Below are 27040 nucleotides of genomic sequence, written 5' to 3'. Positions count from 1 at the left end.
CTTTATCTCGTGCGTTATTCTTTTTTATAAAACATTTTACCATATAAATTGCCAGCAAATGTGTAATTTTTTTTCGCATACCGGTAGTCTATTCTCTTTGAAATAATATTGAAAACAAACCAAGTTTACTCAAAAGAAGCCTTATAAAAATAGGCCCAACTTGCAGTAGCCTACATTTTAAAGTTTACTCAATTCGACATTGTCATCTATACAAGTGGTTCTTAAACCTATGTTCACTGTCGACCTCTTACAACAATTTATGCAACACATTCGCCCCCCATTTGACGTCATCAAACAAGATATTTAAGACACGGGTTGTTTCCACGAACTCGTGCGCAAGAATGATCAACGTAAATGGTGTAATTGAAATAAGATAAATAGGCTTATTTTTGTACAACCAGTTTTTTTAGCCTGTCGTTTTCTTTTTGTCCCAAGGGGGTGATATCTCTCGCTTTGAGAAACACGGGTCTATACGACTGCGTGGCAATATCAATATCACTTAAAATCTGCTTAGTTTTTTCTTTTGTCGATAAAGCATATGTTAAACTTCGCTTGCCTTTTGAAACAGGAAAATTATTAAACAATTATAAGCTCAAAACTCTTCGTTGGTTCTTAATTCTGGTATAAAAATATTTGTGTTATTTAGAATTTTGATGTATGTGTAATACTATACTCTGGAGTTTGTGGTTCTGATTCTAAGGATAAAAGTCTGCCTTCTTTGGTTCAAAATGATAGCGGGAAGAATAGTTTGTAATGCAAAACTACCTTAGCTTTGTTTACAGTGGGCAATGACTTTGCTGTTAAACATAGTTTATGCTGGCAGTGCACATAAAGAACGGTAGATCATTTCTTATTTTCTGCATTCAAGTGGAGTTCAAAAAACGTATATCATGAACGCTAAAGATTTGCTTGCTTTTTCGCCAACCGTGGAGCCTTCTTCAATTCTTAAACCAGATGCAGATAACCTAATGGTAATACAGACACCTGTACACAAAAACTTGAAGGTAAAGTTTGTTACATTTTCTGTTAGCCTTTTTATGAGCAAATTCGGTAAGCTTGGATAAAGACTTGGGCGCTGGTCTAGAATCCTATCACAACTAACATTATTTGGATTAGGGTGCAGGTTAGCGTTTGGGTTATAATATTACTTAACCCACCCTCACTCACACTAACCGACACCCTAACCCAAATATTGTGCGTTGCTTTAATTTGTTTCAACACGGTGGTAGGATTCTAGACCAGCGTAAAACATCACTGCATTTAAATTAGGTTTCCTCTTTTTCTGGAAACAATATTGCAAAATGAAATTTCCCGGGAATCCTGAATAAATTTTCGTGTCCTAATTACGTCATTATGATGTTTAAATTTACTTTATTAGCTCCAAACATTTATTAGCTTCAAAATATTTAATTAAGCTCATTTATGTTCTGTAGTATTGCTTCTACAATCTTACAAAACCTTCTCATATTAAAAGCTGAACCCTTATTTGTTTTTATTTTAAAAAAGCGCATGCAGGGTGCATTTTTATTGATAGAATATATTTAATTATGTTTTTCTGCTGGTAAGCGCAAATAAAACAACTCAGGCAACGACTTTAATAGGTTTGGTAATATTTTTTTTCTTAGCTTTTTTAAAGTTTTGGTATGTTGCCGAATACCCGGGATTATAAAAAAAATTTCCTGGAATTCGGGATTATTAATTTGCGGGAAATCCCGGGAATTTCCTGTCAAAACATTTGTGGAGAGGAACCCTAGTTTAAATATCTGATTTCTAGGCTTTCACATTCTGATTATTTGCATTTGCTGTCATCCAGTCTGAATTCTGTTGCAGGTGCACACCCAATAATTTTACTACAGTAATTGAGTCCACACCTGAATTGATATATTACGAATTTAAAAAAAAGACCAAGAGATAAACAACTCCAAGTAGACCACTAAATCTGTAAAAAGATTAAAAAAAATTGGAAAAATATTTTCAAAAATGAATTATACTTTGTTACAGTTTTATCATCTTTATATTTTAACAATGTGTTTTTGTTATAAAGGTTAGCTTTCAAACTCCAGCAAGAACCCCATTTGGAACTATTGTTGGAAATGGAAAGAAACAAGAAAATCTTAGGTCTGTTATACCTAGAGTAGCTACACAGAATTGGCATGTTCTCAAAGATTTGGATGAAGATTTAAGATGGAAAGAAAGAATAGAGGTTCTTAATTGTTATGTTTAAAACATTTTTGCCAACAAGATTATTTATGATATGCGTTTGTCATAATAAGTTAAAATTTTTGGACTATCAGGGCTTGATTCTAAAGATATATATTTATTGTATCTGAATAGAAAGTTCAGGTAATAAATTGCCAGTTGCAGGTAGTCACCAAATCTGACCACCACGAATATACCCGGTGTGCACATGACTTCATTGAGCAAATCATTGATGTAGTGGCTGGTGGAAAGAGGTAAGTTTATCATTTAGTTAGATTTAATAACAAACACACATATTATATAATTATATGTAATGTATATATTCTAATGAAAATGTCAAACATATAAAATAACTCTCTGGAAAACATCTAACATTTAAGAGTTTCTGAACTGAACCATTATTCAGACTTGGCTTTTTACTTGAGTGTATTCCTTGTTTATTGCTTTTTTGCAATAATTTATTTATTTTAACATTTGCCTTGCACTTTTTGTAATTACAGTAGCAGGACAAGCAAACTCTTGGTTGAGAGTGACAAAGATAAGGAAAACAACTTGTCAGGTAATTAAAAAAAAAGGTAATTTAATTATGATCTTATAAGTGACCCCCAAATAAATAGGTGTTGTCATAAATAAATAAAGATGTTTATTTAAAACTACCATCTCTGTTTTATACATTTACCCCAAAAAAGGTTGCTTGTTTTGTTTATAGAACCTGTTAAAGAAACGCCTAAACCTAAGAAGACATCCAAAAAACGACTGCTTGCAAGGCCTAAATCATATTCAACAAGTGATGTCGACAATTGGCAAGTTCGAAGCATATAATTAAACATATGCTATGTTTAAGTGGTTTTAAAAAAAGAGCCAATTTTGGCTAGTACAGAGTATTTAAAAAAATATTTCCAAGTCTAGATTTGTAGCAATATTTGATAAATAAGTTAACCATATGACTAACTAGTAAGTGCTGACAATTTGTTGAAAATTGAATAACATAATGTATTTAAAGCAGGGAGTCGAACCGTTTGACTTTTCCGGTTCGGGTTCAAGGTTTTTTTCGGAATCCGGTTCAGTTTCGGTTTCGAGCAATTTAAAAGTTCCGATTCAGTTCCGGTCCGACCATCGTTATTTCAAAACCGGTTCGGATACAATATAAGTTGCGTTAAATCTAAAATGTGGGTCAATAAATGTAGAGAATAATCTTTGAATTATAAGTCATTTAAACTTAATTGTGTGACGTATTAAAAAAAACAGCAATTCATTATTAAAATATCAGAAAAATAAAAAAATCCACGTTTTAATTGATTAATATTCATATTTTTTCATGAAATTTCGAACATGGCGTAATTTGACTCTGTAAAATACGAGTTGTGACATCATGCTGCAGTGAACCGCTTTTGTTTACAGGTTCGGTTAAGGTTCAGGTTCTATCAAGTTAATCGGTTCAATTCCGCTTCAGCTTCGTAAAATCTTACAAAAAACGGTTCAGGTTCGGTTACGGTTCGGAAAAAATTGACCCAAAACCGGTTCATAAAGTTCCGGTTCGGTTCCGGTTTGACTCCCTAATTTAAAGGTAATATTTGAAAATGCTTTTAATAATGAAAATCATTGTTTGATGTACAGTGTGGAGAACTTTGACATGCAGAATATCGACCCCTTCAAAAGCACCAGATGTCTGGGTAACTCACCTAAGACAAAATCGAATGAAAATCACCCTGTTGCTGAAAACACAAATACGGTTTGTGTTAATTGTTGGCTTGCTTTCTTTGTTACCCAGTATAATATAAAAAACTGAATTTAGTTTAAAATAAACTTTGGAGTGAACAATACATAGTTTAAATACAAACTCAGTTTGCGTAGGTACAAGCAGCATAACTACCCAAATTATGTGGACCTTGTTGTTAATATAACAGGATGATCTAAAAATCTAGCCAAAAACAATGTCACCGTTAAAAATTTACCATTAGTACAAAATAGGTTAACAAATAGAACGTGTATCGCTGTTTGAGCATGTTGTTGTATATTTATCATAGTTTAGAATATATCAATCACGTAAGTCACTCTATGACTCCAAACAGCAAAAATAGCAATGATCTTTAAAGAAAGGCGGTCCAACTGACTAACAACCTTAGGTCACCCGACCGTCCTACTGATCTACGTATATATTAGCTTCTCGCGAAACATTACAAATATCGTTACAGAAAGCCTGCAAGGTCAAATCGCCAGTGGACGATGGTCTTCCCTGCGTAAGCATGAACGCCGGAAACCCGTTCGAAAACTCGAAACTCGACAATTCGTCGCTGATGGACATATTCACCTCCATGTCGTTCGCGGTAACGCACTATTAGGGATCCTCGATAATTCGTTCAAATACTGATACCCAAAGTTTTTTGCCAGTAGTTGGGCCTGCGGTATTATTATCGACAAAATGCATGCATGGTCAAATTGAAACCCAGGAAAGCAACTTAATGTCAGACTAGAACGTCATAGCTTACGCATTTTGTTTGTTTTAGTTCCCTGGGCATGTATATTTACTATTTTCCAGGAAAATCTCTTTTATTCTTTCGCCCTATGCTACAATCCAACTCCTATAGCAGATTGCAAACCGAAAACGTCAGAAAACGAGATAAATTGGGGGTTGTAGTTCCACTGACGAATAGTAAGAGGTGTAAAGTGGCCAACTCGACGGTATGTCACTTTTAAATGTTCTAAGTCGTTCAACTCTTAACGCAATTCCAAAGTAACATTTACAATTACGCACGATGCGAGTATTCATCGCTGTTCAATCGTCGTCAAAAATTGTTGGTTATTTTTAGGCTTCAACTATATAATTACGACGTTGTAGCACTCATAAATCACAGACAAGCGTAAAATCGTTAGCCCTTAGTACAAATTATCGATTTACAGAGTTTTTGACTCTTGTTGTGAGAAGTGGTACTAGTGTTTCACAGCAAACATGTTTTATCAATCAGGACAACAGCGTTTTAGGCAAAGAAAACAACCTGGCCTTACAGTCGGCACTTGACTTGAATACCAGCGATTTCAATGACTCCGTCAGACCGTTTCCAGGCGACATAACCTCCTCAACGGAAAACCAGGTCGGATTTTTAAATGAAAATTATTAAATATGGACACGCGGTTATTTAAATATAGTAAATTTTCTTTCCTTCATTGAAACTTCAAAAACTGACAGCTTAAAATTGAAACCTGATTTAATTCCCTTCACTCTTCGTTAAACACTACTTATTTATTTATAGGACTATTGCTTTGCCCAAACAAGTCCCAAAACTTGTGGTGGTCTTTTTAAGCAGCCACAATAATGTATTTTAAATCTTAACTTGCAAATCTATTTTGTAGGACATGGACAATACTCTTGTTGAAGAAGCCGAACCCGAAACTGTGGTATCAGATGCAAATGTTGAATCGCAATTCCAAAGCGCCGAAGCATGTAAGTGCTGTTGCTCGTGAGTGTGGAATGCTCGAAATCTTAGAACAGCGCTTTGAGCTTACGATATACTGATTGTTGGAAACACGACTGATTTATGAAAGCGGTTTATCAAGAGATTTTCCGAGAAACTTCCCTGAAAGTTGCATTTCCAATGAAGCGTGTATTAAACCTTTATTTCATTGTTTTTTATCTTAAATAATGGCGTATATAACACTGTACAGCGAAGTAAACTACACTGTAAATTTCGCAAAACGTTTTTAACGTACACTGGCGAGTTTTGTTTGAGGAATGTACTTTTCGTTTATTTGCCTTAAATGAACGAAGTGTTCGCCGCCCTTTTGAATAATGTTTCTTGCTTTGTAATATTGTGGGTCTTTGAGCTAATAGACGAAATTGAAACAAATAACAACACGTTTAACAACTTCTACAATTTGTTTTCACACCAACATTGCGTCACAGCCTTGCGATAGCCTTTGTATACGGCTATAAGTATTATTTTAACGCTAATAACATTTTAAACCTTTTTTGCAGTAGTACAACAGGGATTTACTTTTGATCTGGACTACCTTGCAAATAAAGGCAACGACGTCATTGTAAGTATTGTCCATATTATCGTAAAATTCTGTGTACTGACTACTGACAAACGTAACGGCGAACTGTTTTCGCAACATTTTGATGTTTACTTTTTTTAAACGATATTTAATTTTTTGACAAACTTTGTTTCTTTCTTTCTCTAATTTTTTAAGTTAGTAATAATGGCAGTAATATATTGATGTGCTTTGAAAAGATTTTTTACTTTGACGACAAATGGTCTTACCTGCCTTATACAGGGGACTTCTTTGTGTCATTCTAAAACGGCCATGTTGACTAGCAATGTTATTGGTCCAGCGTCCAACAAAAACTATGACGTAAATCGCAATCTTTTTAAATACAACATAAATCTAGTTTACTGAACCTGATAAACGAATGGAATTGATAATATCCATACTTTTATTAAAAAAACACTGTAACTATAGTACCTCGTGAGCCAGACTAGTTTCCATACAAGCAAAATGGCAGTTAAAAACAAGAAAGTTTTAAAGGGTTTGTATGAAGAATCGCCTAAAAAAAGTAGCCAGAGTTCCTTGTCATTTCAATTGGCAGATCGCAAACCTTCGCAAGCAGTCGCTCTTTCTCAAGTTCGACCCGTTGGTCGCAGGCGCCGAGGACGCGCTCTCGCGCACGCTGATTGGTCGAAAGTCGGACATCATCGATTTAAACGGACCCAATGGGCTGCCGCGCCACCGCTCACGCCTACCGGAGTATCCAATCATTGATGAGGAGCCGCAGCCAGACTTGATCTGCGACAGCCCGTCCAAGTTTTTGAAAGGTAAACAGGCGTTTTTTACCTTAAGTTTGGTGTCAATTAACAATATTTTTTCCAGGACCAACTTATTACAAAAAAAACCTTCTTTACAAGTCTGTGGCACCCGATACTCATCCCAGCTAGAGAAAACTATAGTCTTCAATTTATACAGTTTAGCGGCTATTTTTAACCTTCATGTTTGTGACATGAGTAAGTTGGCATGGCAAGTCTATTATATTATAATCGTACTAAATTTGCAAATATAATAGGTAACGTTGCGCCGGGTCGCCTACCGGGACTAAAACGCCTACTCCAATTAATGCCTTATGCCGCAATATAATAGGCTCACCATTAATATTTTATTTGAATCAGTCTTTTCTCTTTCAAGTTTGCCGGCACGTACTATGCATTTTGCGATTGAATCAGAATAACAAACCTTAATATAGTATATCTTGAAATACATTGTTCCATTTTTAAAACTAAGTCGGTTTCTGTTATTGCATGGTGGCTATTGGGTATAGCTAACGATAAGAGTTACTTAAGATAACAGTTAAACATAGAACGTGTAAGACAAGCCAGACTAACACTTTTCACTCCAGGCATCGACTTTAGCCAATATTGATTAATTGGAATACAGTGCAAAGGCGAAGGGGCGGTGCAGTGATTTTATCGATTCACCTCGATGTTGTGACCAACTAACACCACGGTTTACCTTTCAGATCAGTTACTTTACTTAGTTGTTTGGCCAGGCCTGTTTAGAATGATCGTCGAGTGTTGTAGCAAGGCTTCTCGAAGTTGCAGTGTGTAATGTTTGTGTTGCGAGTCAAAGTGTGGTACGTGAAATTCGATCTGGTTTTGATATTGTGTGTTGGAGACACTTTTAAGTTTATTGAAAAACCGGAGCCTTCTAAATTTTGCGCCCACAGGCCACAAGTCAACTTGCATGTTTGTGCGCTAAGCGACTAAGTGGAAGGTGAGACATCTTACATGTCATAAACCAGGAGTGGGCAACCTTTTTAACACAAGGGCCAGTTAGGAAATGTAATGCTTACAGGAGGGCCGCACATAAATAAACACCAATTCATATTTTCTGCTTTTAGTAGAAAAACTAATGAGCTACTAGGCTGCAACTACGGCAGTTTTGTCAGTGCTGTCTACTTGTGAATTCAAAAATACCTTTTCCTACAATTCCAATGACTGATAGAGCAAAAGTCCCAACATGGTGCACACTCAAAGCCTTATTTATGGAAAAATAGCTGGCAGAAGGTGAAGGGCCGCACAAAAAATGGAAAAGGCCGCACGTTGCCCACCCCTGTCATAAACTAACAATTTTTGATTTGGTCACTGTTTGTTTTTAATAACTATGAAAACAATATGCTGAATTACCGTGAATTGTTATTTGAAAACAATGTAATCATGTTGTTAAAGCGCTTAATGTGAAAAGCCTGGTTTTAAAAAGTAATAGGAAGAGTTAAAACCTGCGTAAATTAGTCAATTAAATGCATTAGAAACTTCAACTGTGCAATGCACATCTTAAAACACACAAAAACGATAACAGGGTTGACTGAAGTATTTAGATTGATTTTTGTATTGAAAAATCTTAAAAAAATGGACTTTTAATTTATTTTATATGCAGCTGTAAGTTAGGTGTTAAGTACTAGGCCAGTGTTTTTAAACTAGTTTTTATTGCGTTGACCATTGCATTTATACTGTTTTGTTTTCGAATTATTTAAAACGAACGTCAAACGATCTAATTTTAGGTCTTTAAATGTCTTTCGATTCATATCATAAAACCGTTTGGCAACCTTGAAAAACGTGAGATAGTCATACACCATGGCCAAAAAACACCCGATCCGTCAGAAATTAGTGCAGTTCTAACCTCTAAGCAAACAGGTCCGCGACAGTTAAGGCATCCAAGGACCAACAAGACTGACTTTAGACTGGGTCTTGGATCTAATTTGACTAAGCAAATCTGTATATATTTAATAATACTTGAACCACCCGAACCCAAACGGTAACCAGCACCCTAACTCTAATAATGGACGTTGATTGAATAATTGTATAAACGCTTTAGGCCAGAATACACCAAAGTGTGACGTAACAATGCTATAAACCCTGGATAAATAATTCATTTCCCTGTGATCAAATCACATTATTTGGATTAGGGTTCGGGTGGGTCAAGTATTATTAAGTTAATCTCCCATTTTTTTGTTAATATATTTAGGTCAGCCAATACTTTCATTTTTGTATGCCGAGGTTTATCTAAAGATACAATTAATGTATTGCCACGATCTCAAGGTCGAAAAGTCAGACTTTTCGATTATTTGTTCTAAGTAGATGCCCTAATTGTCGTAGACCGTTTTGCTTAGAACTGCACTCATTTCTGCCGTATCGGGTGCAAAAAACAGCCTGCGGCTCGCAGGCTGGTCGCCGCTGCACTAAGCCACTATCCTATACTTTCTCGCTTCAGCAATGGAGCGTCGCGGCACAACGAGCGTGAGGAGAGCCACCACGGAAGAGCATAAAGAGAAAGAGGAAGAGAAAAAAGAGCAAGAAGAGGCTGAGAGCTGCGACTCGGCCAGCGTCACTTTGAGCGACGCCGACTCGAGCGAGGAAATTATTGAGGTGCTGCGCTACTCGGAGTCCGACATGCGACGGATGCTGGACGGGTGTCGGGATCCGCTGAACAAAAAGGTCCGGCTTTTGAAGTGACTCAAGTCCCGCACAAGTCATTTATGAAATAACTGAAATCAAGTACAGTATTTTTTAAGAATCGCAAGTAAAGTCGCGATCTAAGTTTTTACTTACAAAGTCAAGTCCCAGTCAATTAATTATTGGAGCAAGTCATCTTCAAGCCAAACAGCTAATGTGAAAAAATAGCTAAATTGGATAATAAAATTATAAATAAAACACTCAATTTCAACCAAGTCATTTGACTATAAACTTAAGTCAAGTCATTCTATCAAAAAGACTTAAGTCAAGTCAAGTCGTTTGGAAACAGTGACTTCACTTAAGTCAAGTCATTGACTTACGTCATTACAACAATGTAAATATTTTGAAAAAATATTTGTTTGGTCTGATCGCGATATAACTAATCCCTCGTACAAATGTTTGCGTAGAGTTAAAAAAAAAATTTCGTACTTTGATTCGAAGGAAGTTTGGCCATGTTTAGAACTCAGCTATATCGACAAACTGTGCAACTTACACTCGATTAAATCACTCGTTTTATACTATGCCAGTTAGAGTAATATTTTTGTCTGTAAAGAAAAGTTATATTTAAATATGTTTTTCTTTCTTAAAGCCACTCTATTTTCTAAATGATAGCTTAGTCTGAGAAGAATAAAGGTAATAAACACTTAGCTCAGCGACCATAGTTCACAAACAAAATAGCTTGCTTCGCAGATGCTTTGATTAACGCAATTTCACACCAAGACTTCATTAATGCTTAAAAACTAAACAGGTAGCCGAGCTGAGCGCGAACAACGGCGAACTCTGGCAGCTGCTCCACGAATTCGAGATCACCACTCAGAGACAAGAAGACGAACAGCAAAAGAACGAAGTCTTCATCGCCAAAGTAAGCGGCCCCTGATGTACAGTCATTCTATCCATTAAACTCTTTTGAATTTATAAAATGTCATTATGCCAGGTTTTTTGAGCTAGGATTTGTTTTAACGTAAGAAGTTCAGTAAACCTTCGGCTTGGCCACTTTATTGTAGAAAGATTTACGTAAATGGGAAGCTGCGTTTAATCGCCAATGTTGGCTCAAATAACGTGTGTTAAGTTGGTGTCGGATTTGGCGATATCCTGGCATCAACTAGATGACAAAAACGCTTTTTTATTGAAAAGTGTTTTATAGTTTACCATGGAGTTAAAGATACTTTAATTACAAAAGCCGTCGCCTATTTTTACCTTATAAAATACTACATTTTAGCAGGCGGGGCCCAAATAGAGTGGCTTTTCCCCGATTTAATGCGCGAGCAAACGTCATTCTATATAAGGATGTTGCCAACATTTGGCCTGTCTCGAAACTCGATCCTGTAAACTAGAACTGGTTCTGAAGAATTTTGTCATCCCAAAAGCGTCGTGCGTTATTCCATATAAATTCATTTGCATTTGCAATTATGTTTTGTGTTTTTTTTCTATATCAACTGAGTATCGAGAATATTTAGAGTTAGACCATATACAAACTACCGTTTAGCCAATGTTATCTAGTATGTTTAATAGACATATTTAACTTTAACTCCGCACCATTGAAGTATTTTTAAAACAGCTTTTCAAAGTGACCATAGCAAGCATCGGGTAACCTAAAGTTTTCCATATTGTACTAGCGACTTGTGAGAACGTACAACGCCATTGAAATATGACGGAATCACCTTTAAGGGTTTACGACCTATCATCTTTCAAAAGACGAACTCATAGTATGCTTAATTGCCCTTTGCATGACTTGCGCGTTTTGTAGGAATATTTATATACTCCATTTTGGCCAGCCACAGTAGATTTTTTAAAGGATGTACTATTATACTTGTTTCATGGCGCCATTTCGAAAAAAACATCCCCTCGTCCGCCATTGAAGAACCATTTGGTTTCGTGCCAGGTTCCTTGTCGCGTTACTTCGTTCGTGCTGATTGCTCCAATAAAATCGAAAAATTTTGACATTTCAGCTGGAAAAAGAAGTTGAGCAGTTGCAAGGCGAGAAGGAGGAGCTCAATACGCACCTGGGAAGCGTCGAGAAGGCCTATATGGAACTGCTGAAGCGCGCTGAGCAGATGAAGGCCCTGTTGTCCAAATATAAGGTCAGAGCGCTGACTCTGTGTTTGTAGCCTACTCGTTACACGTTTGTGATAAATCTATTCTTGTAGTTACGTCAAAAACGCACCTAAGTACTCACTATGTCACGATATTAATATACAAAACTTTTTTGTAATTAATTTTATTACAATTATTATCGCAGGATTTTTAAATATTCAGTTTGTCAATTCTTTGTCTACATTTCAGCGCGCTTACTTTGCCTTGGTTGCTTTTTTTGTTTAAAAAGCACGATTTTGGCAATTAAAATACGTCCAACCTTTTTAATTTTAGTCGGTAATACAAAAAAACACAAGCAAACTTTCTGTTTGAGAGTCACCAATGATTTTATCTTTTCGGAAACACGATCGCTTCATAGTTGGAAATCCGATTCTCCAAATTTCTTTGCAGGAAAATTTATTTTGCAGTAAAAAGTTAATAACATATTGGTATTGAGTCGAAATAAATGGTATTTTTGCAATACAGCAGTTGTATCATATCTCACATTGTCATCTGTATTCGTACATTGCTAAAAGGTGTTTCCATAACGAGGGTTGCGTATACATCATTTAAAATAGTAGGTAAAAAGTGTATAAAGTCTTATCTTGGTTTTCCAGTCTCATTAGCGTTCGCTTTGTTCCGAACAGGAAAACGAGAAGTCCTACAAAAAGGCAATCGACGATTCGCAGAAGCGTTACAGGGCGCTAAAAATCACTATGGAGGAGAAAACCACCAAGTAAGCCACCTAATATATCGTTGTCAATGTATTTTTAGTTTGCTTTCAATTTCTGTTTCATAAGTTGTTCAGTTTATTATACAGGTTTCACATATTGTTTAATTCACATCGGTTCGTGCCATATACAAGTCCTCATTTTTTATAATTTGTATCCGTTTCTTTCGCCTTATTGAGCACACATACCTTTAAAAATTATGTAAATTTTGTACTCAATTGGTACTCCGGTAGATTTCAAAAGCATAAATATTTTTTAAACTTTTTTAAACCAGGCCTCACATGGTTGTGCAAATTTTGTCAGGCCCCTTTATAACTAGTTCAGTCCTTAGAAATAGGTTTTTGCTATGTCAGTACAAAACATTTAATCTTCACCAAAATTTTGCCAAGCCAAGCCGGTAGCGCCCACGCCTTATTTTAAGAAACAGTGGTCTAGACTCTAGAGAGGTGCGCCCTATGGAAAAAAATGTTCAAGACGAACTTCCTTAACTTATTAAGTGATTTTTTAGTTTTAACATTTACTGGTTGTTTGGGTTGATTAATGTTTTTTTAATCAACTACACACCAATACCCTTGTGTATACCCCATCCTTGCATATGGTATTATAATTACAATTGTGTTATCAGGTTGACAACAAACTACGAACAAGAACTCAAAGACAAGACATCGAAACTCTCTTCGGCCGAGGTATGCAAAGCCCAGCACGATTATCTCATTATATTTTTACGAAAACCGAAAAAATACCATTCAGTCGTCATCAAACATTTTAAATATTACTCTTTCGAACTACTTAGGTAAAACTCAATGAGAAGGATGTGCTTCGAACACTACAATATGCTTTTAATGAACTTAAGTTGTTACGCGGAACACTTTAAACTTTCTACTGACCCCGGTTAGGCGACCACTACTTATATGGTTCCAGATTCCGGATAGAGGTAAATACGCGCCTACGCTCATACTAATTCCTAAATATGCTGATGCTAGCAGTACCAGGCCTAGTAAACTAAAAATAAGTTCTTGTGGTATATATTTGTTTGTCCAACGTTTCAGCTAACTATTCAGAAAGCCTTGATCAGGGAATGACACACACTGCCAACAAAGGATTTTGAATAGATAGGTATCTAAAACGTTGGACAAACAAATATATACCAGAAGAACTTATTTTTATTATACTCATTCTTTTCAATCACAGGTACGATGTAAGTTTCTTGAAAATCAAGTAAAATCTCTCAAAGCCGAGGTGGAGCGCAAGTCCCAGGAGAATCAAGAGCTGACCACCATTTGCGACGAGCTTCTGGAGCAGCATTCGCAAAAGACCTGAAACTTACGCGCCGCTCGGCTTTCTTCAAAGATACTGTTAATTTTTTTTGTCAATCGCGTTCTTCTGCAAATATATACTGCGCTCGTGTCAACTTTTGTAGTGGTTGCCATTAAAGTGATTTATCTTAGCTTGAAGGTCACAAATCCAATTGTGTAGCGCAGGAAGTGAGCTGGCCGTTTTAGGTCCGACCTTTTTTGCGACCTTAACATGTGCACGAAAGAATCCATTTTTACATAGTTCACACAGTTGCAAGCTTTTGAAAACTAGTAGCCTCGCCATCAATCAATATGGCACAACCATTGTGTTTAAAAGAAATAAGCTAGCTCTCAATCTTTCATGCATAGGTTCCATGCTCTCAACACCCTAGGTTTCTGAAAAATGTCACAATTAAAGTCCTTGATTCACGATTTTTCTCTCCGTGTATTAATGTAAGCTTCTATTAATCGTTGACAAATTAATTATAAAAGTTTAATTCAAATATGCTTTTAGCTGTTTTTTTAATTATGCCTGTTAAAAAATCTGAAACCATAATAATATGTTGCATTCATGTATGTTTTTTTTTTTACTCGAGTTATTGCTCACAATGAGACGACTTCACCAGTTTTAATAGTTTAAATTTGACCAGCTTTAATTATGACTTGACTTATGAAACCAATGACTTGGGACTGGGATTGACTTGTTATAGATTCAAAAAGACTTGACTTGAACTTAAGTTTTGATTGACTTGACTGTGACTCGAGTCATTTCAAAATGACTTGTTTACAACACTGATCATCACTGACGTTGTAACAACAAGGATTAAAACTTTTAATCAACACGATTTGAACAATAACAACAAACACATCCAAGGTAAAGCTAGTCATCCAAGTCAGCCAAAGCGTCTCTTTTGCCTTTGCGAAAACTGTCTGCAAGTCGGCTTTGTTTTGCAGTCAGGACACCACTAGTCAACGCATACAAAATCAATGCACCGACCCCGGCAGCTATGGTTAAAACCTGAAACAAGAAAACATGAACTTAACTTACATAAAATCGGATTGTCTAACAATGCCTTTTTGTTTGAAGTTATGTGTCAAAAGCCTTCATTAACCCTTGCTTGATAGATTTTACAGAATCTTTCCAACTATTAATTTTAAAGTGTTTATAATGCTTGTCCATATTATCTTCCAAGTAAGACATGTGTTCTTAAACTGGGGTTTTAGGGGGTCCATGAAGGCCCAAGTGGAGTATTAGTGTATCTAAGAAGTTTTTAATTTTTCGAAAAACATTTTAATTAAAAATAAAACGGTTTGTACTGAATGTATTTAAAACTCAATATAACTTTAAGTCTAATTGTATTACAACATCAGTTTATGATGTCATCTCTGAAAATTTCTTGCCTACCGTGGTCCATGCGAAGCAAAAATAAAGTTTAAAAACCCCTGAAGTAAGACAGCAGTTATTTTCCATTATTTGAACTCTCTTCAATCTTCTCAAACACTGTTTTGCTCAACTAAAGTACCTGATCGTGCTTTAGGAACTGTTCTTCATTTGGTTTCGGGTCAATTTGTTTTGATGGCGATTGTGGCAGTTTTGGGAAATACTGTTGTCCAACACGAAAGCAAAAGTTACACAAATTTGTACAAGCATTTAAATGATTCTGTAAATTAGAGAAAATATTGACATCATCATTAAACTAGGTACTAACATTCATCTTATAACTACAAACTTTGCTATTTTTAAAACAATAAGATTGGTTCCAAAAGAATACCTTTAATTCTAAAGAAACAAGAGGTGCTTTTGATAGCACAGCTAAGTGACCATAGATAACAGCATCAATAGTTGAAGGAGTCTTGCCAAAAAAGTAATCCTTGTTGCCTAAACGACTTTCCAATATGTTCATGCACTGTTGTGCATCGCGGTAAACTTGTCGCTCAATTTCCTGTGGCGCTTCGGCAAAGTTGCCTCCTTTGGAAAGAACAATTGAGCTCTCAATGAACTTACGAATGCGTGAAGGGTACCACAGACTCCAAGGAAACCTAAAAACATGCACAAAACAAAAATGAACTTCATACATAAAATTAATGCATTTTCAACTCCCAAACTTAAAAGTTATGTTTAGATCAGTGGTTCCCAACCTTATTGTTGTCGCGACCCCCTTGTCATTGTACGAAAAACTTTGTGACCCCCCAATGCTTCTTCTATTTGTTGAACACCCAAGTTTGTTTGTGTTTTTTGTTATTTTGTTTCGTGTTAATTTTTTGTTTGACAAGTAGTACAACCCCTTGCAACTTCTTTGGGAACCACTGGTTTAGATGAATAAGTTTGATTGGAGAGTTTTATTAGATGGCACTTACAACACTCACCCAGATACATTCGCATATGCTGGACGCACTACTTTTGTGTAGTTTCCCGCATCCAACCACAATGTATACAGAATGGCTGGTTTTAATTTTTGCTCAATCAGCGATAAAAATGCAAGGGTGTCGGCACTATCTTCTTCCGTCAAATGAAAATCAGCATTGTAACCATCTCTTCTCAAAATGCTAATAATCTTTGATGGATGTGTGTAGACGATTTCGTTTGACTCCAATTCAGGCAGAATACCTGTGATTGTGTCTTTAGGCAGCACAGGCTTGACTTCTAAAGGGGCGTTGTTGAATTTGGAATAGCAGATTATAGACAAGGAGTCAATATCAATTGAAGAAAGCCCCCATTCCGGACCCCAGCATTTTAAAACTAGGTTGGTTTGGGGCATGGCTTCTCCTCCACCATCTTCAGACATTATGAATAAAAATGCTTGCTTACTAGTAGAAAATATATAACTTTGTTTTCATGCCAAACTTTCCAACCTGGTCAGTAGAGTTATGTTTATTAAGTTTGGACAAGTTTAAAATAAAAAACAACAACCCACTTATTTAAGTTAGGAATTGGATAAAACGTTTTTTTTTGTGCCATAATTGCTTTAAAAATAAAAAGGTTGTATAGGCCTGATTCTGGCCATTTATGTCTTATTCCGACGCGTTTAGGACTTATCCTGAACTGAGTTTTAATCCAACATTGGTGTTGTTTGTATTTCAGTTTTAAGACAGGAGTCCTTTTTCTAAGTTTCTTTGTATTTTTATAAATTCTTAAAATAATGAATATTGGTAGCACATATATCATTACCTATCAGCACAACCAAACAGTTTTTAGGGACTACTGTCTAGAATCCTACAACTTTTTTTTACAGAAACAAGTTATTAAAAATGAAATTGCAAGGAAGAAAACAATATGGGAGAATTCACATAATAACAATGCTTGACCCATCCGAACCCAAACCCTAACTCGCATCCTAAACAGAAATAACGGACGAAAGTGTGTTAGGATTGGAGACCAGTGCCGACTACTGTGCTTAATGAACTGTTTATTTTGTTAACAACAACAATGTCATGTTGTCATTGAAGAACATTTTTATAAAAAGTAGACGACCACGGTTCGGTATTGTTCTCATTATTGACTAATAATAAAACTAACCGGGTTCGACGCTTAACAACTCAGGCTTGACGAGAACTCGCTTTACGCATGACTGCGCTACGTGCTTGTCTCGCGGGAAAACAACGAGAAACGTTCTGTTTTCGTATGTTTGTGTACCCCTGGTGTTGTGTTATTTAGAAACAAACATTCTCGAAAACAAAAATGTATGCTGTCCAAGCGCCAACATCTGGAGTTCAGCACTTGGAAAACTGCTGCAAAGCAAACGTGAACCAGGAAAGTTACGGCGAAGGGAGGTTGTTTGTTGCTGAAAGGTAAGCAGTTAGTATAGATGTGATTTTCTATTTCTCCCATGGTTAGGGTTTGTTGATTTTGCTCCACTTGGTGTTAGGGTTGTACAATAGTTTATATTTTATTCCAGTACCAATCTTTTAGACTGAAAAGACCGGAAGACGACATTACAATTAGTCCAACAACCCAACATCATAAAATCAAAACGTGTAAATGGAGTGTTGTTTTGTATATTTGAAGTAAAAATTTTTCTTAAATGTCAACAAGTTACGTGCCTTTAATTGTTAAGTTTCTTTTTTTTCAAAAATTGCCTTTTTACAGGCTATTTTGAGTTGCAAACCATTGCCATGAAATACAAATTTATTTGGTATAAGAGAGGCACAGTACGGATTACTAACAATTGGTATTGTCTCCGATTTACTAATATTAAATATCCAGAATAGTTATGTATAAAATATGTAATACAAACTTTCATGTATAGCAACCATAGGTTATTTGGCCTGTGCGAGTGATACATTAACCACACATATTTCTGAAAATTTCCAGTGAAATGCTTTAACTGTGAAAAAGCAAATCAAACTCGCAAAATTTTAAGTTAGCTAATGGTTTTAAACTAGTAATTTATTTGCTGCTTTGCAAGTCTTACCTAAATATACCATTACAGCTGTCAAATTTAATCAATAACTGAATTAAAGCTGCACAATTTTAGGTTACACAAACATCTCTCGTGCAATATCTAAATTTTCCAACATGTTAGCAGTCTGTCAATTACATTCATAAAGCACAGCAAGGACTTCTCCCCAATACACTGCTACAAACTAAATCTTTTTAACTATAATAACACCCAGTTTTTGAACACTTATATATACATCAAAAAACTACCACAAAATAAATTGGTATAACTGACCAAACAAGTGATTAACCAGTAATTATTTCACATTTTTAGTGAGCTTGTTTGGGTGAATGAATCTGGAAATGGAATTCGAATGCAATATCCTGATATTGCTGTGCATGCAATTTCAAAAGATGTTCAAGTAGGTTCATTCTTTTGTTTATTTCCATAAATTTATGTTTTTAACATAAAAGTGTCCAATGGTTTGGTGCTTGATGACACCTTGATTATTAAATTTTAGTTTTAGTGAGGAGATATTGTGAGCATTATCACTCAATTAAAGTGGAATAACCAGTGTGTTTTACATTGCAGTCGTTTCCCGAGGAGTGTCTTTATGTGATGTACAATAAAAGTGTTCTTAATAGAAGCATTGAAGATGGTGATGAGAGTGACAGCAATGATGAATCTGATTCAAGTTTATCAGAAGTCCGATTTATACCCCAAGACAAAGATCATTGTAAGATTGTTTTCATCAGCTACCTTAAAATTAGAACCGCTAATGGCTGTAAATACATTGACAATATTATGGTGAAATTATATTTACTACATCATCAAATTTTCTGCAGGCCTGCATTTGTCTTGTATTTACAGCCAACTGTCAATAATTGTGAATGTTGTATCAGTGTGTTTAAATGTCACCATTTTATGTGGTTTCTTAAGGGTAACCTGTGGATCAAGTATGGGTTGCCGTGGTCGGGCCTAGGGTAGGTACAGGCTTATTGTTACAACAATACCCCAAACTGGCCAAAGTATATTGGGAATCTATTTGCAGTATACACTTACGGGTATGTTACACTAATCCAGTGATTCTCAAATTTTATGGCTTACGGCACCCCTCAAAAATAATAAATATATTTTCGGCACCCTGACTAGAATTTTTGTTGAGTATTTTACTGAAATGTCACTATAAATGGAACTGGAACAACACAATCAACTTAAAACATGTAGGAAAATGTCCTTTGATATAATGATCTCTAATTGTACACAAATAGTTGTATCAAGAAGCTTACAAACCGACAAAAAACAGATTCTTTAAAATTCCTAAATACTTATCAGCACCCTTGAGCACTAGAAATGACACACCAGGTCGCCGCGGCACCCCGGTTGACAATCACTGCACAAATCATTTGTGACTGCCGTTTTTTTACGACTAGAGTCTATTAGTACATGTTATGATTTTATTCATTTTTTTAGCTAATGTTTACTTTGGAGCTTAAACCTAAATGAAACATTTTACACATACAGACAAAAAGTGGCCTTTAAATATTTTAACTTTAAGTCATATTTTGTTAATTTGTATTTAAAACTGTAGAAATATATTTGCGATTATGAATTATGAGCATTCAGCCAATAAGTCAGCAATGTTTAAATTGTGACACAATACACTTTAACCTTGTAAAGCATAACCTTTTATTACAATTTGTCATTCAAAGATGCCACCCGATTTCTAGATTTAAATTAGACCAATATAACAAAAAACAAATTTGAACAGTGGTTCTAAACCTATTTCATGTTGACTAAAAAGTGTTTCTGGTTAGGTGCAAATGTTCAAACAGACTCTTTCCCAACCTAAATTAATGTGTCACAGCTAAAAAGCACAAAGCCAATCTTACACAGCTTCAATGCCCAAAGTTGCTGACTTTAGGATTTATAAAGGCCTAATAATATTTGAATTTTTAGTAAAAAAGATGTTTGATGCCATGAGCGACTGTCAATGTCTTCATCCTGATGACGAGGACAGCGATTATGGTGATGAAGAGTATCATGAAGGAGCTGTTGAGGAATTTGAAGATGGGGCAGCTGGAGAAGGTTTCTATACTGGGGAAGAGGGACTTAGCCACATGACACCACAGGGTAAATAGAATAAATGGAAACTTTAGGCCAGCGGTTTCTTTGCAATTTTTTTAATATTTTGCGGCCCTATAAAAATGCAAAGGTCAGTTGGCCCATGTTTCTTGTAGTACACTAGTGCAATCACGATTCGCTGACAGGTAGTACAGCACAATAGATGCTTTATGACAGGGGTGGGCAAACTGCGGTTCGTGAGCCACATGCAGCTCTCCAGCATGTTTTTTGTGGCTCTTCTAGTTAAAAAGTAAAATTTCAAAAAATTTGTAAAGGTTACCAAGAGTACCGTTTATCTCTTTTTTTTTCTTTATTTAGGCCAGCATTTCGTTGATGACTTAACACTAGACATAGAGTCCAAAGAGTTAGTTAACAAAAGACTGATATAAATAAATATTGTGCAAGTTATTTTGCTTTTACCGTTATTATTGTGTTGATTTTTACCGTTTTGTTATATTACAGTTCTGTTTTTATTGTGGCTGGCCGTGCATTATTTGCCGTTTTTGTATTGAAACAATTTTAAGGCTCTTTGGTGCTTGTATTTTCTGCAAATGGCTCTTCCATTGAATACATTTGCCCACCCCTGCTTTACGATGTCACAAGAGACATCAACAAACAGTAAACACGTTATATTATTGAATATTAAAGCATAAATAAAGACTAATAATGATGACAGATAATGTTTTAAACATAAACTAATGTTTAAAACCATTCGCTAATGCAAAATGTTAATTCTTATTGCAGAGCCTCTGAAACTTTTGTACAGACCCCAATTTGTGAACCGCTGCTTTAGGCACTATGGTTGATTTTTGAGTTGTTTAAAATAATCTGTAGTGCCATTCTGGGTAAAAATAAATGCTCATATAATGCAGTGTAAATAATGTTATAGGCCAAAATATTGCTTTCATCTAAAGTAAACCTGTTTTTTTTTCAGGTCTTGCAACAATGCAAAGGCTAGAAGCGATGTTGGCTAACCAACAACCTGGGCACGAAGCTGGTGACAATACTGGTAAAAAATCAGTTTTATTAGAATAAGTTAACACCATTCATTGTACTAAACTAGTGGTCAGCGGGCTAGATACAACCTGTGATGCATGTTGTTAACTCCAAGATGTAAAAATGCAATTGTTTATCTGATGAAAGTCTCAAACACTTCTTAAACACTAAATTACAACTTTTTATTTAGTATTGTCCTCATAATAAAGCCTTTTTACATGCTTTATTTTGGGCCAGAAGTCATTAGTTCCTATAGGTATGCAGCCCTAATGATAAAAGTTTTGTCATACTAAACCAAACAAGAAAATGCCAATATAACACTTTCTGGGTATGATGATTAGGGATGTCCGATGCTTGCTATTTCGTTTAAATGCCGAGCAAAAAGTATTGTGGTCTGATCAGATATTAAATGATGTCTTTACTACGGTCAAATCAACACAATTGGTTAAACTGAAAAAAGTGTTGGTATTAACTTTCAAGGTAACTAGGGCAAAATCCGGTTTTGCATTAGAAATCTATTTGTCTTATATTTTCTCGGAAAATTAGGCTTTGAAAGTAGAAAACTCTAGTTTGGATCTAAAAATAACAGCAATGAATTTAAACCTTTAAAGTCCTTCCCTGGTGCTTTTCTGCAATTATTTTCTGTTTTTAATAGCAACTTTAACTTTGTTGTCTATAGAATCTTGTAGTTGGCCGAAAATCAGCAGAAAAATAAATATTAAAACCTATAAGCTGTAATTTTTGTCACATATCTGAAGTGAACACAACTGTAACTGCAATGTTTTATTTATTTAATATCACACAGGCGTTCAAAATGGCATCAACGGCCTACATATCACCGAGCAAAATGAAAACAGTACGGAAGAAGGACAGTTTGACGATGTTGGATCATGATCCATTGGCCTATAATTTGCTTGTTTACAGTTTAAGTCACATGTCACTACTGCATTGTCAGTAATTACTTTACTATTACTGACTTCTTGTATGTTGCTGCTGTGTCATTTTTTTTGCGAAAATACACTTTTTTACATTGAACAATATGAAAAAAAAGTGGTAAAATAGTTTTTAGTTTAATTTTTTCTAGCTCCTTGATTGGCTAAATGATGGGCTTCTAACAGACTTTTATCACTGTCATTCACTTTTTCAAATGTTGTAAAAACTTTTCGTAGTTCTCTGGACAAGCGTTTCCACAGATCAATGTTCTTCAAAGTAAGACCGCCTTTCCTTGACCAACCCTGTACTTGCCAATCAGGTAGCCATGTTGTGCAAGCGTTTATCACATAAGTAGAGTCGGAACGCACACATACCTTTTCTAATTTTAGAGCTTTGGCAATGGTCACCGCTGCATGGGCTGCTAGGATTTCAGATCTACCGGAGGTCAACAGGGGGTCACAAATAGGAAGGGAAACATTAAGAGGGTGATTTGCACCAAAGAACACGCCTATGCCAGAACTCCGCATACTAACTTGTAGTTCATTGTTGTTCAGGCAACAGCCATCTGTGTATATTACAACTCTATCAAAGGCATCTCTTTGAAATTCAAACTGATGAAGTTGGTTCCTTCTAACAAGTTTCTTTCCAAATTTAGAAATTTTAGATGGAACCAAGTATTCCTGCGTAGCAGAATTTAGTATTGGTTTTGTTTGGTAAAATCTTGGCAGTTCCTTGTAAGCAATATACATATGGTTTATAAAAGTCCTTTTCATAGTAATCATCAGTTATTCCAAATTTTCATCATCAAAAAGGTCATCAAAATCTAAAAATATTTTGTGCTGGTATAATTACATATTCTTTGAAATGATAAAATATATCTTTTTATTTTTTAACTTATAACCTCAGAAACACACGCTTTTCTTCTACTTTCAAACTAGATATATCCACAAGAATAACTAAATTAAAATATAGAATAATGTAGATATGGCAAGAATTTTTTTTACTTCAATATACAATAGAATAGATTGCGCCAATTACATTCCAGTCCCAATTTGGACAAACGAATGTCCAAACTCCAGCAATGAGATCACTTGGCCCCAAAACATGGCCAAATTCGAAATAGCGCTTGCAAGTATATATCAAAGAATTTAGGCAAACTTATATGTTGGCAATTGGAAATTAAGGACAGCAGTCGGGCAATGATGACTAATTTCTGAGATTTTAATCTAGTCATTTTTATTAAGAGAGGTGTAGAGGTGATTTACTGAAGACCACAAATACCCTACAATTTAGTATAAATATTTTATTTTTATAAATTACAAAGGGGTTGTTTGTTCACTATATCATACGTTTAAGATATTTTTTCCAGGATTGGGGGGTAAAGCAGTACCATGTAAACATGTCAGATCTTGACGATATATTGTGGGCCCTCTGAAAACAATAGCATATTTTGCGATGGTGTGGCTGAAATAAATCGGCTGCACCAGAGGTTGTTTGTGGGTACGTGTTTAAAAAATTCATGAAGATTGGTTGAGTCAAAAATTAAAAGTGAACCGCGCACCTAGTCTGAATTTCATGGCACTTTATGTCAACATCTCAGGTGTTTAGTGCCACATTTCAAGGGACGGAAGAGTGCAATCATGTTTTTTGCACACCTTTGTTTTTGCAATTATACAACAAAACTTGGTTCACATTTCAGTTGAAAAAAAAAAAGTTCGGAAAAACAGGCCTGGTCTACAATCCTACCACATTTTCGTCCCGGGGCTTATATTGCTAACAATATTCGGGTTAGGGTGAGAGGTAGCGTTTGGGTGGGTCAAGTTTTTGTTATTATTGTATTTATTCATTATTTATGCACCCCTGGAAAAAACAGACGCACATTTCAGTTGTAAGTTTTCTGCAATTATTTTTTACAAATGCATTGGTTATCCAAGACCGCTTTAGAATGTTGTTTTAGAAATTTCTAAAGATCTTTCGTAAAAATGTTGTAAAGACAAATGCTACAGAAGCCAGATTGGCACGCGAAAACAGAACTTACCGTTGTAAAAGTCGGAGTGCAAAGCTTTTTCGTTTGCTGCGATATCCATCATTTGTACAGACGAAGTTGTTCCCACAGATGCCTCATCTCCATCGTAAGCCCCATCAGGAAACATTTCATCGGCAACCAAAGGCTTCATGTTGCTTATACTTGTTGAGAAATTTTCAACTAAATAAGTGATCTTAAGACCTTAAGTTCGATCTCCAATTAGTTTCGCTTTTCAAAAACACTCATAAAACAAAATAAAATCACGATTTTTAACCAAAATGGTTTTGATAAAGTTTTGAGATGATGATTTGCTAATCTGGTTTAAGTAAATGAAATAAATGTTCCCCAACCCCAATAAAATGTTTTTTCTTTGAAGCGTAATAAACCAATGGAATAACAGTAAAACCATAATTAACTTTACAATTTTATGCTTTTACGGCTTTGATCGTTTGGCGGGTAATCCACAAAAAAAATACTACAAATATTTTTTCCAAAAAATAGGCAACATATTTTGATATTGTTTTTTTTAATAACCTAAAGTTAATAATAATACCTTAAGTAATGCCTTAACATGTCTTTTAAGAGGAACTATGTCACGAGATTTTATGTCACATGAAGACAAGGCCTAAGTGTTATTGGTCATTCATTTTCTAAAGGAATTATTAACGCTGTGCGGATTTCGTTTTTATAGCTATTTGATATAAAAAATTATCTTAGAAATGGATTATCGACCAAAAGATTACCACTAATTGTTTGGGTAGTTATTAATAGACTAATTCACCCAACAATATTTCAAAAAGGGGACCATACTTTTTTATAGAAACGAAACGAGTTGTCAAAATTGAAATCGCAAGGGAGAAATAAATTTTGAAGAAAAAATATAATAATAATACTTGCCTACCAAAACGCCAACTCTCTGCAATAATTTACCCATAAAGGAGGCTAATATTAACTTAAAATTTCCCCTTTTGTAATTTTCCCTACCTGGTGCATACCACTCTGGAAAGTATGGCAAATGCACCAGCGATTTTTGTCAACCTTTTAAAAGTACACCCAGAAAAAATCTGAACTGCACCCCAAATATGTAAAACGCTTGTGTGGCATACGTTAACAGTGCAATGTATGCAATACCGGTACAGTATACATTGGAAATCATGAAGTGCACTTTTTTACCTTTGTTGCCCCGGTCACCCAGATTTTTCGGCCTTGCACCCGCGATATCTCATCAAAATCTGCCATACTTTCCAAACTAGTGCATACCCCTTATTTTTTTGCATACCTTAAATAGTAAATTGCACATTTTTTAAATAGGTTGGGTTGTGGCAGGTTTTAAGCCCCACTTTGTATTAATTGTACACCTGAAAAATGCCAAATAAAACTTGGTAAATAGTGCAATACAATGCAGAATAGGCTGCCACTGTCATCGACTGCAGATGTTTATCAGTGAAGTTGTTTATGACAAATGAACTAGCCATGTTTCATAAAATGAGCATGTACCTAATAGTTATTATATAAAAAAAATACCTAATGGCCTGAATTATACAGGAATTTTAATTTAATAAACTAGTATCTTTTGTGGGAATAATCTTCAGATCTTTGCCTAAAGCATTACAAGGAAAACAAAAAAGATGGAGGAAAGTAAGTTTTTTAAAAGCAATTCTAAATATTTTATTTTTGTAAAAGTATGGATTATATCATAAAATTCATGCTTAGCTTTATTAATTTTTCCCTTGTGATACCATGCACCCAAACACAAATCCTTGCGGGCAACAAGGAGTAAGTGATTAATACAGTACATCTTAACTGGTGTGCCACAGCACACTGGTACGCTGCGGGCAAAAGGGAAAAAATGAATAGACAAAACGTATATTTTTTTACCTTACCAATACCATTGGACTTAGCTCATTATTTTCCACAGTACTAGGGCACAATTGCAAATGATCGATATCTAAATCAGAATAACCTATAATACCGTAGTATTAAAACTACTGACACTATAAAGCTAAGTTTGCCAAAAAAATTGTCTTAATATGACCTAATCATGTTGAATAAGGCCGAAAATGACAAAATAACGCTTTAAATTGTAGGGAGGGGGTATGGGACGATTGAGAGACACCTGTCTGGCGTCAACCGTTTTTTGTTGATGTTTCAGCGCTGTGATTTGTGAATTTGGTTTAAGGCTGGACAAGACCTTTTCAAGATATGTAACTATAAAGCTTATGTAATAAAAAATTGCAAACAACTTAAGAGAAATTTTCTAGGTGCGCCCTGAAGTGAATAGGTTAAAAAACACTTGTTTAATAGCATGCTGAACATGTACTCTCTCAAGTCTCAATTGTCTTTTTTGAAGGAATCAGTAGGGTTGTTCAAAGTAGATTATCGAATTCTTGGATTCAAATCCAAATTTTGTTTCGGGTAATTGGAACCAATATAATTTAAGTTTTACTGCCGATGTTTGCGCCTAATTGTACATACGCTAGTGATAAGTTTGGATTTGGCCTCTCGCTGTGGCCACAAATTTATATTTTTTCGGGCAACCAATTACTTCGCGTCACGCGATATAAATAAGTGTCAATCAAGCGTTATTGGGCAAGCGACTAACATGGTACGCCAGATGCATAGTTTTCATTTTCCTTAACGAGGTTAAGTTGCAAAAGTAACATTCCTTCGGAAAATGCGCTAGATTTATACAAATGCGCTATATAGGTTACTTAAGGTCAACATTAGGCCAATATTCACAGCTAGGGATGTTCAAAGTAGAATCCCAAGGTATTCTAGAATAATA

At 35.4% G+C, this 27040-nt stretch overlaps 4 protein-coding genes across 4 annotated transcripts; 2 read left to right on the top strand and 2 right to left on the bottom strand.

The window, feature by feature from the left end:
- The first annotated feature begins 771 nt into the window (after positions 1–771).
- On the top strand, positions 772–14049 carry LOC146145318 (uncharacterized). Its single transcript, XM_083389971.1, has 17 exons — positions 772–1004; positions 2045–2203; positions 2365–2453; positions 2700–2758; positions 2909–3002; positions 3817–3931; positions 4395–4526; positions 5166–5291; positions 5551–5641; positions 6173–6234; positions 6785–7010; positions 9457–9680; positions 10447–10560; positions 11648–11779; positions 12419–12507; positions 13128–13188; positions 13694–14049. Exons 1-17 carry the CDS (start codon positions 891–893, stop codon positions 13820–13822), a joined length of 2016 nt encoding a protein of 671 aa, XP_083246097.1. The 5' UTR covers positions 772–890; the 3' UTR covers positions 13823–14049.
- A 481-nt stretch (positions 14050–14530) lies between these two features.
- On the bottom strand, positions 14531–16844 carry LOC146145317 (metaxin-1-like). Its single transcript, XM_083389919.1, has 4 exons — positions 16165–16844; positions 15570–15837; positions 15321–15458; positions 14531–14815 (listed from the first exon to the last, which is right to left on the bottom strand). Exons 1-4 carry the CDS (start codon positions 16581–16583, stop codon positions 14678–14680), a joined length of 963 nt encoding a protein of 320 aa, XP_083246045.1. The 5' UTR covers positions 16584–16844; the 3' UTR covers positions 14531–14677.
- A 561-nt stretch (positions 16845–17405) lies between these two features.
- On the top strand, positions 17406–22227 carry LOC146145316 (methylosome subunit pICln-like). Its single transcript, XM_083389618.1, has 6 exons — positions 17406–17586; positions 18510–18597; positions 18768–18912; positions 20136–20309; positions 21235–21309; positions 22102–22227. Exons 1-6 carry the CDS (start codon positions 17477–17479, stop codon positions 22188–22190), a joined length of 681 nt encoding a protein of 226 aa, XP_083245744.1. The 5' UTR covers positions 17406–17476; the 3' UTR covers positions 22191–22227.
- Positions 22228–22912: 685 nt separating this feature from the next.
- Positions 22913–24619, bottom strand: LOC146145315 (COP9 signalosome complex subunit 9-like). The gene is made up of 2 exons (XM_083389619.1): positions 24268–24619; positions 22913–23052 (listed from the first exon to the last, which is right to left on the bottom strand). Exons 1-2 carry the CDS (start codon positions 24404–24406, stop codon positions 23015–23017), a joined length of 177 nt encoding a protein of 58 aa, XP_083245745.1. The 5' UTR covers positions 24407–24619; the 3' UTR covers positions 22913–23014.
- Between the last annotated feature and the right edge of the window lie 2421 nt (positions 24620–27040).

The sequence above is a fragment of the Ascidiella aspersa genome, chromosome 5, assembly GCF_963924565.1.
Source record: "Ascidiella aspersa chromosome 5, kaAscAspe10.2, whole genome shotgun sequence".
NCBI classification, from domain to species: Eukaryota; Metazoa; Chordata; class Ascidiacea; order Phlebobranchia; family Ascidiidae; genus Ascidiella; species Ascidiella aspersa.
The sequence above is the reverse complement of the archived record's forward strand: the minus strand, read 5'-3'. Positions and strand labels throughout refer to the sequence as shown.